The sequence below is a fragment of the Protobothrops mucrosquamatus genome, unplaced genomic scaffold (genome assembly GCF_001527695.2).
Source record: "Protobothrops mucrosquamatus isolate PMUCROS unplaced genomic scaffold, P.Mucros_1.0 scaffold1035, whole genome shotgun sequence".
NCBI lineage: Eukaryota > Metazoa > Chordata > Lepidosauria > Squamata > Viperidae > Protobothrops > Protobothrops mucrosquamatus.
The window spans coordinates 522543-537473 of record NW_015387267.1 but is presented as its reverse complement, the minus strand read 5'-3'; the positions used below and the strand labels follow the sequence as shown (position 1 = coordinate 537473).

The 14931-nt window shown below is 40.2% G+C and overlaps 1 protein-coding gene across 1 annotated transcript in view; it reads left to right on the top strand.

Moving 5' to 3' along the window:
* The window catches only part of LOC107291021 (NAD(P) transhydrogenase, mitochondrial), a 57893-nt gene that overhangs the window by 23810 nt on the left and 19152 nt on the right, over nucleotides 1-14931 (top strand). The window contains exons 10-16 of the mRNA XM_015819969.1: nucleotides 945-1106; nucleotides 5793-5903; nucleotides 6463-6608; nucleotides 9092-9287; nucleotides 9644-9877; nucleotides 10859-11019; nucleotides 12667-12846. Of these exons, the coding sequence (XP_015675455.1) occupies nucleotides 945-1106; nucleotides 5793-5903; nucleotides 6463-6608; nucleotides 9092-9287; nucleotides 9644-9877; nucleotides 10859-11019; nucleotides 12667-12846 (1190 nt within the window). The remainder of the gene's footprint in view (nucleotides 1-944; nucleotides 1107-5792; nucleotides 5904-6462; nucleotides 6609-9091; nucleotides 9288-9643; nucleotides 9878-10858; nucleotides 11020-12666; nucleotides 12847-14931) is intronic.

Sequence of the window (14931 nt, the reverse complement as noted above, 5' to 3'; positions counted from 1 at the left end):
CATATGGTGATTTTTTCCCCCATTGCTGGCAATGGGGTGGGCGCGGTTTCAGTATGATGCATTGCTGGCAGTTTGACATGCCTGAGTTAGACAATCCAAGATGACAGACTCAGTCATTCAAATCCAGTAGCGTGACCTTAAAGCTGGCAAACTGTCAAATGGGACATCTGTTGAGCAATATAGAATTCCTGTAGACCACACTCTTTACCATCTAATCTTGGCAGACAGAAGTAGACAGAGAGAGAAATTGACTCTTCTCCTATATATTAGTTCAGCTAAGACTTGGTGATTTACAGTATATCAGCATTTTCATCCAGGATTAACTCCTAGTTCATAGCGTTGACTTAGGTGGAATTTTACAAGGTACAAGGGAATGCCTTGTATGCTATCATTTTCTAACTATACTACAAACTGTCATTTTTCTCCTTGCAACTGCTAAGTTGCACCATAGGCCCCTCTGCTCTTTCTTGCTTCAGTGTTTGTTCCCTGGCCATTTTTTCTTTTCCATTCACCTACATTTTCCTGGGACAGTTCTTAACATCAGGCCATTGTAGTTCAGATCCCTATCTCCAGACTTCTTCTAGCATAAGTAAAGAGTGAAGGGTGTACCCTTCACCTAGATGCTTTCTAACAAGTGTCTATTGAGGGGATAAACCCCTTTGAGTCATACCTTTGGCACTCTTACTTGGGTGGTGACCTCATTTATTCAGGGCTGTGTTAGACAAGGCTGTGGAAACCGATGCAAAATTGAATGGGCTGTCTCTAATGAGAACACACAATTAACGGTTTAAGGGAGCTGTTTTCCATAGGTTGCCAGCCAGTTAGTATATACATTCTGCCTCTATCACTGCCTACCTGAAACAAACCATGGTCATCTTAGCCTCCATTCACAGGGAGGTGATGACAGTATTCCAAAAGACTGATTTTTTTGTTTTGTTTTGCAGGAATTGCTAGCGTGCTTGGGCTGGGTATTGCCTCTCCCAATTCAGCTTTCACTCAGATGGTGACAACCTTTGGTTTGGCTGGGATTGTTGGATACCATACTGTATGGGGTGTGACTCCTGCACTCCATTCACCACTCATGTCAGTGACTAATGCCATCTCAGGTACAACTATGACTTTATTTATTCAATTTGGTACTACCCGACTGAGGAGATTCTGGGTGGCTAGAATAAAAACAGACATACTGTATAACAAAAACAAGACCTAGCAAAGAAGAAGCTAGAAAATTCAGTAACAACCCAAACATTCCACAACTTCCAATAGGCAGCAGAGTGTTGAGCCAGCCTAGGCCAAGGCTTGGGATATCAACCAGATCTTTATCCCTCTAGAATGCCAACAGGGTGAAAGCCACATGGATTTCAGAGGTAATCGTATTCCAGAGGGCAGGCACTGCAGTTGAGAAGACATGCTTCCTGGGTCTGATTAATCAAAAGAACCTGAAGTATACCAACCCTGTCAGCTGAAATTAACTGGACAAATATTTTGGCAGCTAGGCAGTCCCTCAAGTAACGGGCCTTATGCCATGTAGGGCTTTATTGGCCATAACCAACACCTTGAACCACATCTGGAACCAAGATGGCAACCAGTATGGCTTGTAAAACAGAAGGCATAATTTGCTGTGCTGTGTTCTGGATCAGTTGAAGTTTCTGAGCTCAAGGGCAGCTCCATACACAGTGCATTATGATATAAAGGATGAGGTGGCTAGCACATGTGGGTCTGAAGGACCTCTTGATCCAGAAGCAGGTACATTTGGTGCAGATGCTTCTTTTGAACATTAATATTTCTGTTCTTACTCTCCTGTGATTGAGGAAAATTTTTATACATTAAAAATGAAAATATGTGAATGGAACTAGTGTGTATCTGAGTTATGTGTTAATTACGATTGTCTATTTGAGGGTGCAGTTGATAGCAGTTCATACTTTCTGTATTCTGAAGCTCAAAGTTTGACTTTCCTTACCTATTTTTGCCATTAGAGTGAGTGCTATAATGTCTTTAAAATATAAGTTATATATTTTATATATACGTTATTACATATTACAGTTATTACAGTCTTCTCCAATCTGGAGCATCCAGATGTTGGGCTTCAAGTTCTATATTCATTGTAGCACTGCCACTATGCGTATTGCCAAACATACTAGAATCAAAGTCCAAAACACCTGGAGTACATCAGGACAGAAAAGATAATCTAGACCTACTTCATCTTATCTATGATTTGCTCTTGTAGTCAACCAGTAATGAACAAAACCTATCAATACAGTTCCTAAATATGTGTAGATGTACTGCAGAACTTTCAAAGCCTATCTCCTAGAAGTGTTAAGTCTCCCAAAGTTAATTTTTGCACTGTTTATGGCAAAGATTATCACTTGAGAAGCAGACCACATAATTAAAAGCTTTGTATCAGTCCTTATTTAGTCCAAAAGATGGATTGCCATATTTACTAATAAGCTTCTAACTCTGCATTCCACCCATGGTTGCTCCTGAGTCATATTTAATGTTGAAGGACTATGCCAAGTTCCAACTTCTGATTGGCCAAGATGTTGCCAAAACATCATGATAACTTTTGAATTATCATCCCTTTGAGTAGGCCAGGCATGGAAACGGAGTTCTAGTCCTGGCTTAGATATGAAAACTGGCTGGGTGACTTTGGGCCAATCACTCTCAGTTCAACCCATTGATGTGTGGAAAATAGGAGGAAGGAATAGTAGATATGTTTGCTGCCTTGAATTATTTATATATATATATATATATAAAATAAAGACAGAATAAGAAATGGCTAATAGTGTAACACAGACATGTCAAACACAAGGCCCGGGGGCCAGATGCGGCCTGTAAAGTGGTTTCATGTGGCCCGCGAAGCCATCCTGGAAACAGTGAGGGAACGGCCCCTGTTGCCTTGGCCCTGGCCCAGGCCAGCCGGGAGCTAATATACAATTTTGTGGTGGCCATCTATGCTGAAACGTATTCAGTCTTAGCTCCACAAGGCCATCTGGAAACACCTCCCCAGCATGCCGCCCCCTGGCTGCATGCTGGGGAGGTGTCACCCTTTGTGAGGAATGAAGAAATGCACCATCGCATGGAAGTGGCCAGCAAATGGCCCTCGCCTACTTCACATATCTGGCTTGATGGGCTCTGGGGGAGGGGTTTCGGCAGACAGCGGGGCACTCTCCTCACAGCACCGAGAGACTGAGCTGGGTGGTGCAAATCCAAAAAGAAGCATGATGCCCCCAGCCTGCCCAGTTTTGGCCTACAGCGGGGCGCTCTCCTCACAGTGCCAAGAAGCTGAGCTGGGTGGTGCAAATCCAAAAAGAAGCGTGACACCGCCCAGCCCCCAGCATACCCAGTTTCAGCAGGCAGCAGGGTGCTCTCCTCACAGCGCCAAGAGCTGAGCTGGGTGGTGCGAATCTGATGAAAAGTGCAATGCCTAGCCCCCAGCCTGCCCAGTTTCAGCAGGCAGCAAGATGCAAAGCTGGTGAGCTTCGCGCCTCCCGGCTCAACCTCTCGGTGCTGTGAGGAGAGCGCCGTGCTGCCTACTGAGACCAGGCAGGCTGGGGGCTGGGCGGCGTCACGCTTCTTTTCAGATTCGCGCCACCTGGCTCAGCCTCTCGGTGCTGTCAGGAGAGTACCTTGCTGCCTGCCAAAACCAGGCAGACTGGGGGCTGGGCGGCATTGCACAGGTAACGTTGACTCTTACGCTGTTCATGGCATCCTCTCCCCCAGAGCCCACCAAGCCAGATATGTGAAGTAGGTGATGGCCATGTGCTGGCAACTTCCAGGCGATGGTGCATTTCTTCATTCCTCACGAAGGGTGATACCTCTCCAGCTGCGTTTCTTGCCTGTTTTTCTCCCTCCTCTCAAATATTTTTCCACCACTCTGTACTTAGGAAGGAAAGAAGGAACAAAGGAGAGGGAGGGTCTTAGGGAAGTCCTGCCTTAGTCCTGCCCTACTGCCCTTTCACTATCCCCTTGCCCCCTCCTCCTGGCCTATCCTGGGGTCTCCCATTCTATTGCTAAGGAAGCTTTGGATACAAAGCCGGCTCTCCTCCCCTGGAGAAGAGTGGGCCTCCCTCTGACTTTGCCCTCATATCCATCATGAGCAACCTGGCTAAGGAGAGCAAGCACAGCAGCAGCAGCCTTGAGGAGGAGGTAAGTGCAGCTGGGTGCCCCCTTGGGGAAGTGGGGCTGGGCTTGGTGCCGCGAGTGCTCGAGGACCAGGCTGGGCATTTGACCTCTGCTTCCCAGGGCTCTGGGAAACCTGCGCCACCATCCAGCCCCTCCCGCATGGCCTGAAAGGAACAGTGAGGCTCCTCCAGTGGACCATGCCTTGGCACTTGTCCTGGTCCTACCCCCTTCTGCCAGAGACCCTCAGATTTGTCCCACTCCTGCTCAGGCCTCCACAGGCACCCTTGATGTGAATGATGTAGAGCTGGCCATACCTGCCCAGTAGGCCACACCCATTCCATCCACGCCCACCCAGTAGGCCACACCCACCCTGGCCACACCCACCCGGCCCCCCAAGGGCAACCGCAGTGCTGATGCGGCCTTCAATGAAATTGAGTTTGACACCCCTGGTGTAACAATCTTTTGAAAGGTAACAATATTTTCTCTTCTCTCCCTCCTAAAACCCGAGCAGTTTTAACTTCTTTCTCATTTTGTTTGACTTTCCTGGACTGAGTTCATCTTTTGTCTAATAGCCTCTGCATATTTTCTCCAAGGACCTTTCTGTTTTGCTCGATGTAGCAATACAGCATAGATTTCCATAATAAAGAATGCATTGGATAGATGTTTGTATGCCACACATTTCTTAATTTGATAACCTTTTTTGACTAGCTGCAGGCATTCTTAAAAAAAAGGTGTGGTAGAGAAAAGTCTGTTGCATGTTCCTAATCCGTGAAAAGATCTGAAAGTACAAAATTAAGACTTTAGACTATGTATAGCAAATAAATACAGGTAGTCCTTGGCCTGTAACCAGAATTAGCACCAGTATTCCTGTTGCTAAGCAAGGAGGTTGTTAAGTGAGTTGTGTCTGGTTTTATGATCTTTTTGCCACAGGAGGGTTCATTTAGGGAATCACTGTAATTGTTAAGTGAATTGTGCAGTCTTTAGGCAAATACGGCTTCCCCCATTGGCTTTGCTTGTCAGAAGGCGACTGGGAAGATTGCAAATGGCGATCAGATGACAGCCAGATGCCGCAAACATCCAAGCAGCCAAATTTTGATCATGTGACCGAGGGGATGTTGTGACAGACGTAGGTGGAAAGGCTCGTTGTCAATCCCTCTTTTCAGTGTCATTGTAACTTTGAACCAACTATAAATGAATGGTTGTAAGTCAAGGACTACCTGAATATAGCAAAGAAATACAAAGAAATAATTTTGATCTAGGCATTCTTTGTTCAATTACATTGAATTTTATGTAGTGTTTATAAAGGATATGGTTAAAGTGAGGTTAAGGCTAAATTTAGTAATGCTTTGGGGAGGGTTCTTTTGATCTGTTGGGACAGCAGTAGACCCCACAAAGCTCCCTTCCCAAAGTACAAGAACTTTTATAACAGGAATGGAAAGCAAAGGAGAGACGCTACAAATCATGAGAAAGGATATGAGGAAGCGAAAGAACATACTTTGGCATCAGTACCATGAGGGGTCCACCTATGTAATTAAAGACTTAAAATGCATTTTGTGGAGGATATGCTGGTACTAATTAGTCAGGATAATCAGAATTACATCTTGCAAACAGAAGCGCTTCCCTTTTGCTACAAGGATCTCAGTGCTGTTGATGTTTTTCTTTTTCAATAGGACTGACTGCTGTTGGCGGATTAGCACTGATGGGAGGGCAATACTTACCTGGAACTCTACCTCAGGGCCTTGCTGTTCTTGCTGCTTTTATTTCCTCTATCAACATTGCAGGTACCAAGCAGTTCCTAGCTTTCCTACTTCCTATCTTTAGGAAACCTGTGTTTTCGGAAGTGGTGCTGAGTAGAATAACTCAAAAGGTACAATTTTCATGGGTGCTTGGAGAGCTTGAGAGAGTCCAGAAAACAAAGTGAGTTTGAAGCTTTTGGGCGATAGCAACAAAATTCACCAGATGTTGTAAATGGAATATCTTCCATTCTGGATCTGACCTGGCTTCTTTGCATGTTTTTTTGTATAATTTCTGGCCAGTGCCACAAGGTTTTCCAATAATTCTCAGCTTAAAGGTTTCTTGAAGCCAAAGCTACTCCAGTATTTTCATGTAATTGATGGCATACTTCAAATGTTCCAAAATAGTAATTGTTCTGCATTATTCCTTGCTTTTCTTGCCTGCATCAAAATGTTGCATAGCCAGATAATAGTCCTTCATAGAGAAGACTGACAATTTCCTATTTAATTGAATTTGTGGATTCACTATAACACATACATGTCTTAAAGCACTTCTTAGTTTTCAGAATCTAATTATTATTATTTTTTATTATTTTTTGTGGCATAGGTGGTTTCCTGGTCACTCAGAGAATGCTGGATATGTTCAAGCGCCCTACTGACCCTCCTGAATTCAACTATTTGTATTTGTTGCCTGCTGCTTTGTTTATAGGAGGATATGGAACAGCACTGCAAAGTGGTTATAACATTGAACAGGTACGAAGATTGCTCAGGCATCCATAGACCCATTTTTGTATACAAGTCTACAGTCTTGTGAACAGGTTATTAAAGGCCACATGATGCTGATTTGCTAAGATGTAGTCCATCTTACTCTTGTCTTATGTCTTTCTACGCTCGCTAGGATGAAAAGGGAGCCTAGCACGTGTGGAGGAAAAACAACGTTTATAGTACCTCATATATAAGTACTGATAGTCTTTGACTTACAAGCATTTTTTAGTAAACATTCAAAGTTACAGTAGTGCTGAAACAAGTGACTTACAACTAGAGATGGGAAGGCCTGGAAAAAAACCCGGAAAAATTGGGGGAAAAAACCAGGGATTTCCCCCCCCCTTTGCCCCCCTTTCCCCCAAAGCCATTTGGGAAAAAATGAACAAAAACACGTTTTTTTGGGGGGGGGGAAGGCTTGTAAAAAAACTAGAAAAATTGAAAAAAAAAACCCACCCTGTTTCCCCCCCCTAATTTTTCCAGTTTTTTTCCAGACCTTCCCATCTCTACGTTACAACCTGTTTTCACATTTCCGACCATTGTAGCATCCCCAAAATCACATTATAAAAATTCAGGCACTTGGCAACTAGCATGTATTTATGTTGGTTGCAATGCTCTGGTGTGTGTGTGTGTGTGTGTGTGTGTGTGTGATTTGATCTTTATTGCAAAAGACACAGATTTACAAGCAATCAGTGGAGAAAGCCCAAATTGCTTAATTACCATGTGATTCACTTAATTACTACAACAAAAAGCTTGCAAAATCACTTAAATCAATTTAACGATCACCTTGCTTAGTGACAGAAGTCCTGGTGCCAATTGTGGTTGTAAGTTGAGGACTTGCAAGAACCGTATCCTTGCAAATGGATTGGAGGCTGATGATAATTTGTGTGTTTTGTTTTGATATGTGTTTTAAGTAAAACACTAAATAGCATTTTACTTAAGACCAGCTATTGTTTTCTTTGCTGCGATGAAATTGGAAATGGCAGTGTCCAATATAATAGTTACAAAATTAGTAGCCATGTCACAACGATATAGCTAGCGAAATATAACTTCTTGGTATAATCTTGGTAGGAAGAAAGAAGAAAGCTATCTTAAGAATATATTTATTTTCAAAAACTTCATTTCCTATGTTAATGCTGGAATGATAATGACCTCACTTGACAGAACTGGAAGCTGGTAACCTCAGAAGTTCTTATACTCCTTGTAGCAATTCCAGTCCTGTTTCAGAAATCTGCTGTTACTACGCCTGAATATCAGAAATCATCTTCAGAGAAGATTTTCAGGTTAAAAGGAAATCTTGGTTAACCTTAACCATGGTTTGTGTTGGTTTAGATAGGGACCTGGCTTGAAGGTGAAGTTGTACAGAAGGAAGTACGCATTTCCTAGTATATTTCTTTATCCCCAAATCAAATTAGCACCTGCACTATCCCAATGACAGCATCCATTGAGCAGAGCACACTCTTTTTCAGTTCCTGATCTTCTAGCAAAGGCAAAAACGGTATTGATACTAAAAAAAAAACTGTGATCACTAACGAGCATATTTCTTTTCCTTTGTAGCCAATCTTGATGTAACACTTATTATGTTGATTTGTCTGAAATGGTATAGGTCTTCAAACTTGGCCCTTTTATGACTTATGAACTTCAACTGAGGAATTCTGGGAGTTGAAGTCCACAAGTCATAAAAGGGCCAAGTTTGAAAACTCCTGGTATAGGGTTTCCTGCCTGAGCAGAAGGTTGGGCTAGAAGACCTTCCAACTCTATTATCATTATCAGTATTATCATTATCATTATTAATCGCACAGTCAGCCAGATGTTCTGACTGGATTTGGCATTTTTGTCTACCTATCGATCTGGATGTTTGATGTTTGATGTTTGTTGTTGTTATTATTATTATTATTACTACTACTACTACTACTATCATCATCATCATCATCATTAATACATCCTCCTCATTATTATTATTATTATTATTATTATTATTATTAATAATAATAATAATAATAATAATAATATTAATAATAATATCATTGCACAATCAGCCAGATGTTCAGACTGATTGGATTTGGCATTTTTGTCTACCTATTGAGTCCTTACCAAGGACCTGGGATAGGCAGATCTGGATGTTTGATGGTGTTTTTAATTGTTGTTGTTGTTGTTGTTGTTATTATTATATTGACAGAGGCCTTCTATATAAATTATATAATCAGTTCTGCCTTTTCTTGGTGCTGATGATATTGCAACAATTTGGAACAGGCAGAACAAATTTCCTTTTGGCATTAGCCTACTCCATGGCAAACTGCCAGATTTGCTCAAAATCTCAGTTGGGCAGAAATATATTTGTAGAGAAAGCGGCATGGGCAGTATCTGCTGTGAGGATTTTGAAACCCAACTAAACAGTGCTTTGTATCCCCGTCAAATCAACAATTTTAACTCCTTTGTAAAAAATATGTCTATATTATTTTCATCTTTTAAAGATGATGTACCTGGGTTCAGGATTGTGCTGTGTTGGTGCTCTGGCTGGCCTTTCTACCCAAGGAACAGCTCGACTTGGCAATGCTTTGGGTATGATAGGTGTTGCTGGAGGTTTGGCAGCTACCCTGGGAAGTCTAAAACCATCAGTTGAGCTTCTGGCCCAGATGTCGGGTGCGATGGCCCTTGGTGGCACCATAGGTAAGTGCAAAGCAAAAGGATTGCATGATTTGAAAGACTTATCTAATTCTGTTGTGGCATCTGCAGTTAGGTGATGGGAAAGTAGATCTACTTGGAAAAAGTTATAGGACTGTTAGAATGTCATATAAACCTGCTCTTTAGCTTTTTATGTTTAGATACTGATATATTCCTCAGAATATATTTCTGATTAAATATATAATATAATATAATTAAAGCACAAAATGCCAGTAACAGAGATCACAAGTCATGCTGATGTTGAAGAAGCAGTTGTTCCTATGGTGTGTACTCTGATCTGAATTGTTGAGCAATGTTATCCCCTTTCACAGTTAACATGCAACTGTTTTTTGTTTCTGCAGGTCTGACAATTGCTAAACGTATCCAGATTTCAGATTTACCTCAGCTAGTGGCTGCTTTCCATAGCTTGGTTGGCTTGGCTGCTGTTCTCACTTGTGTAGCAGAGTACATGATTGAATTTCCCCATTTTGCAACTGATCCAGCTGCAAGCCTCACAAAAATTGTGGCCTATCTTGGCACATACATAGGAGGTGTAACCTTTAGTGGCTCTCTTGTTGCTTATGGAAAACTACAGGGTAATTTCCCCTTTTTCTTCCATAGTGTGCTCTTTTTTAATAAGTGTGTGTATGTGTGCGTGCATGACATGTATTCAGTATCTATTTACTTTGTCTTAAATTGTGCTAAGATGCTAAACTCAATCTTTCACAGCTTGGTGACTCTAAAGACATTAGATTTCAAATACTGTAATTATCTGCCAACATTAGAGTGTGTGTGAAGATCATTCCATTGGAAAAAACTGTAGTTGGTCCATATATGGGCTTTATGGTGTCAGGTATGAATTCTGCTGTTCCTTCACATGCTTCAAAATATGCTGCATATGGAAAACTAATATATCAGAGAGAACCATGTTTTGCTTAATAATTGACAAGTTAGAACTAGATGGGGTAGAGGCCAAATACTTACACAGTGAGCATTGTGCTGATCATCTGAGAAACATCTGCAAATTGAACAGAAATACTTGGGAAAGTTTTTCTTATGCATTTGTGCAAAATACAAAGTATTAATGCAGGCAATACTTATGGTACCCAAGTCCTAGCATTTGTTTTAATTAAACTACAAGATTTTAGATTTCCTTAGGAGGGCAGTCTTCTGAGCCTGTAGACACTTTCCAGTCTCATGCTCTCTGTCTACAATACTGAGTAGGATTATTGGAGGACTAAAATGGAAGGAAAACAAACCTTGAGCTCCTGGAGGATATAAATCTAGTAAATAAATAAAGGTTGGTCATAAGTTCAGCTGTTTTGGTTGAACCTCTTATCAGCTTTGCATTCTGTTTTATAAGGCCCATATCACTGAAATCATGGAATGATAAATAGTAGAAAAAAATGTTTAGCCAAGTATCTGGTCCATGTGAATTGTTAAGTATAAGATGTAGTTTTGTTAATATGACAGAGGAAAAAAGAGACCCAATATTGGGTCTGTGGGACTCATCCTGACTTGTTTTGCTGCGTCTGATTAGTTCCAGAATTTAAATTAAATTATTTTCATATTTCTAGGTATGCTGAATTCTGCCCCACTCCTCTTACCAGGACGACATTTACTGAATGCTGGTTTGTTAACATTAAGCATAGGTGGAATGGTTCCGTACATGATGGATCCAAGTTACACAACAGGGTTGACTTGCTTAGGATCTGTGTCTGCCCTGTCTGCTGTAATGGTAAGCATGAATTTATAATAACTCATAGATAGTGAGTGAGATATTCCAAATTTTCACTGGGTGTGGTAAATAACCCGATCAGTCCTTTTGAGTACAGAGAATTCTAAAGAACTTTTTAATGAAAAGGAGACATAAATAAGAATTAAGATGATACATCTTCAGTGGAGACATTTTTAAAGACTTTTGTGTTAGTGTGTATAAATATAAATATATATAAATTCAGAAATCATTTCAGAGAATGATAGCAAAAATAATAGCATGGGAAACAAAACTATGGAAAACAAAGCTTATGTAACAGGGACCAGATATTGATAGAGAAAGGAAATGAAAGTCATCATTAAAGAGCTGGGTTTTATTTAAAGGATAAGACTAGAATTCCTGGGATGGATATATTTTCAATTACTGATTAAGAAAAACAATCTGTTTAAAGCTGGGAATTTATTGGGGAAGTTCCAGTTCCAGGTATCCCTGGAGATTTGCATGCAAAAATTCTCTTCAACTCTGACCTTATGACTTAAGCAGATTTCTCTAATCATGACCCTTCCTGTTTGTTAAAATTTCCAGAAATGTTAATTGGCTGGTATAACTATAGTCTAAGATGGCTAGAAATTCGTGAAATTGCAGCCCAACACATCTGGAGGCTTCCTTTTGAGGTTAAAGCTGGCTTCAAGGATATGCAGAGTTTATGCAGAGTTCTTTATAAAGAGGAAAAGTATTGAATAATGTTAGGTGGAATTCTTTTAGGCTCCCCTGATGGATATATTAAAAGCCTAATTATGAATACAGAGAGTCATCGACTTATGATCATTTATGATTTTGACATTTGTTTAGTGAGTGTTCAGAGTTATAGCAGTACTGAAAACAATGACTTACAATTAGTCCTTACACTTAATGACTGTTGCAGCATCCCTGTAGACATGTGATCAACACAGTTGACAATCATTGTGCGTTTATGTGGTCACAGTATCCCACTCTCACATTGATTACCATTTGTAACTTTCTCAACTGGCTTCCAACAAGCAAAGTCATTGGAGAACTGATAGGAGATGTCACAAGTTGTGGTAATGTGATGTCTTACTTAAAGACTGCACTGCTTTACAATGAATTTTCTGGTCCCTACTGAGGTCATAAGTCAAGGAATTTCTGTATTAATGAAAACTACATTCAGAGATATACAGACATTACTTACAAACTTCCAAGTTACAAACTTTTGCCAATATGAACAAACCTGTCCACAGCTGTAACCTAGAAGGCCCTGGAAGTCAGTAGAAGATGAAAAGGGGTTAGTTTCTGGCACACCGCTAATGTAAGCAGTGTGCTGGAACCTAATCCTTCTCCAGATTTCATTGTCCACAGATCAGTTTGCATACTGTAAAGTAAGAATTTTACTATGCATGTTTTTTTATGCTTCATGGACTTACAAACTGTCTCTTGGAATACCACCTGTTGATAAGTAGAGCATTGTGTGTATAATCATTTAAATTTTGCTTTATTTTGATGCCACATTTGGTATATATAAACATTTCTGTGGATTTTGTTTTAAAGTAAGAGTATGTCTGTAGGCTCCGGATTCTATTTAGAAATGTTTTGAGCTAATAATACTGTCTGCATTAATTTTTCAATTCTGTCTTTGTTTCCTTTCCGCAGGGAGTTACTCTGACAGCAGCCATTGGGGGGGCTGACATGCCTGTTGTTATTACTGTCTTAAACAGCTATTCCGGCTGGGCACTCTGTGCTGAAGGATTCCTGCTTAACAACAATTTATTAACCATTGTGGGTGCCCTGATTGGTTTTTCTGGTGCCATCCTGTCTCATATCATGTGTGTGGTAAGGAGATTTTGGAAATGTCCATTCCAACACTGTTTTATTATTCTTTCTCTGTCTGTGAGAAAATCTTTTTATTACATATTTTGTTCTTTTTCTGGGCGTATATAAAATCCAAAATTAAACAGGGACAAAACAAAGCTATACAAAAACATTTAAAAAGTGAATTTAAAAAAGCAACAGGCAAAAACACATATTATCCCCCCTTAACTGGTCACTGATAAATCTATTGCAGCAACAATAGCTTCCCCCTTTGCAAAGTAGGTCCAACATTTACGAGCTTGTACATCTATTTACAACCCAATTGACCTGTCATACCTTACATATATGAAAATAAAAAAATAGTTAACAGGGTAAACAACAGCGAAGTTAAATTTCAAAGCACTCTATTAACAATCTGTTATTGTAATATATTCACAGAAAGTCTACAGCCAGGGGTAGTCAACCTTGGCTCTTTTATGACTCATGGACTTCAACTCCCAGAATTCCGGAGCCAGCTGTGCTGGCTCAGGAGTTCTGGGAGTTGAAGTCCACGGGTCATAAAAGAGCCAAGGTCTACACAGTTTCTTAATTATCACAAATATCATCATCGTCACAAAATTCTATCTGTTAGTTGAAAAATTGTATTGTCGTAATCAAACAAGTCATTAAATCATTTTTATCTGAGACCTGATAAATAAAAGCCCTTGCCCAGGCCTTTGAAAGATTGGGTGGAAATTTAGTCCAAACCAAAAGCAGGTTCCAGGCCAATTCCAGGATGTGTTGATCTTGAAGGAAGAGCACCAAATAACTTTGCCTTTCTGGTTTGCTCCTTTGAGAAGCAAAAGGCCTCTCTCTTTTGCCAGGCTTTGGATGGTAGTGAGGATGCTGGTGCAGTCCCTGGGTAAAAGCCTGGCATAGGTGGTAGGAATGGTAGGATGGACGAAGAGGGCTGGGACAAGAGGCTAGCCAGACATTTTGTGCAATTGCCTGGTATATTAAAAAAAAGATTTAATAGGAGTGTGATTGGCTGTGTTTTTTAGTATTGTGAGATTTAAGTTATCTTGTTTCTTATTATTTTGTTGCTTTTTCAATTTTTATATGGCAGTGTTTGCATGTGTTTCCCTTTCTCTGTTTGGGCCAAGATATTTAAGGCATATTGTGGCCATTCCAGCAGAGGCATCCAAACTAAATATATGGAATACTGAAGTCTTCTAGGTCTGAAATCTCATAGGGACTTGAGATAGAAGCTCATATTGACACCAAGAGCACATTGTAGTTTAAGAAATGATTGCAAATGATAAAGCACAAGAGTAGGAGCTTAAGTGATGGTGGTGCAAGATCAGGAGTGAATATGAATGGGCGCTAAAGCAGGAGTAGCAATCAGAAAGAAGCTGTATTAGGTCTTCCTGATGGCAGAAAAACTACTCCACTATTGGGTTGTTTGGCAGATGGCCAACTCTTTGGTAGCTCCCGACTAGTTTGATTTTACCTCATCTAAACGATTTGTGCAGTGAATCAGTTCACATGGCTTCAAGCAATACCATAACACTCTAATATTTCTATATTTCCTTAGGAAACAGCTGATTGAAATGTTATTAGATAGCGCATATGTTCACGTCACTATCTAATAACATCTGAGTCAATTCTATTTCCTGAGTATAAAAATAAACTGGGCAGCAGTTTGATTAAATACTATAATATCAGAAATTTGGGGAATTGTTAGTATAATATTGTTATTCCTCAGCTGCTGTACTTCTTTTTCTTAACTGTCTAATATTGGATGCATTCTAATTTTCTGTGTACCTGCTTACATTTTTTAATTACACATTTGGTAAGAAGACACACATATAGGTTAAAATAATGTTGGAAACATGGTATCTGTGAATTACACATAAACACAGGCCATTTCTTGTAGACAAGTTGCTAAAAAGTTTCACCTTTTAACTTACAGTTTTCTTTTCTTTCAATTGACGGCCACTAGATGTCGATAAATCTACATAAATGAGTTCCTAGAAACAAAATGCCTAGTAAAACTGATTGTGGAGATTTAATAATCTCTACGTGATGATGGTACTGCTTTCTCTTCCCCGCCTTTTTAAATAAATA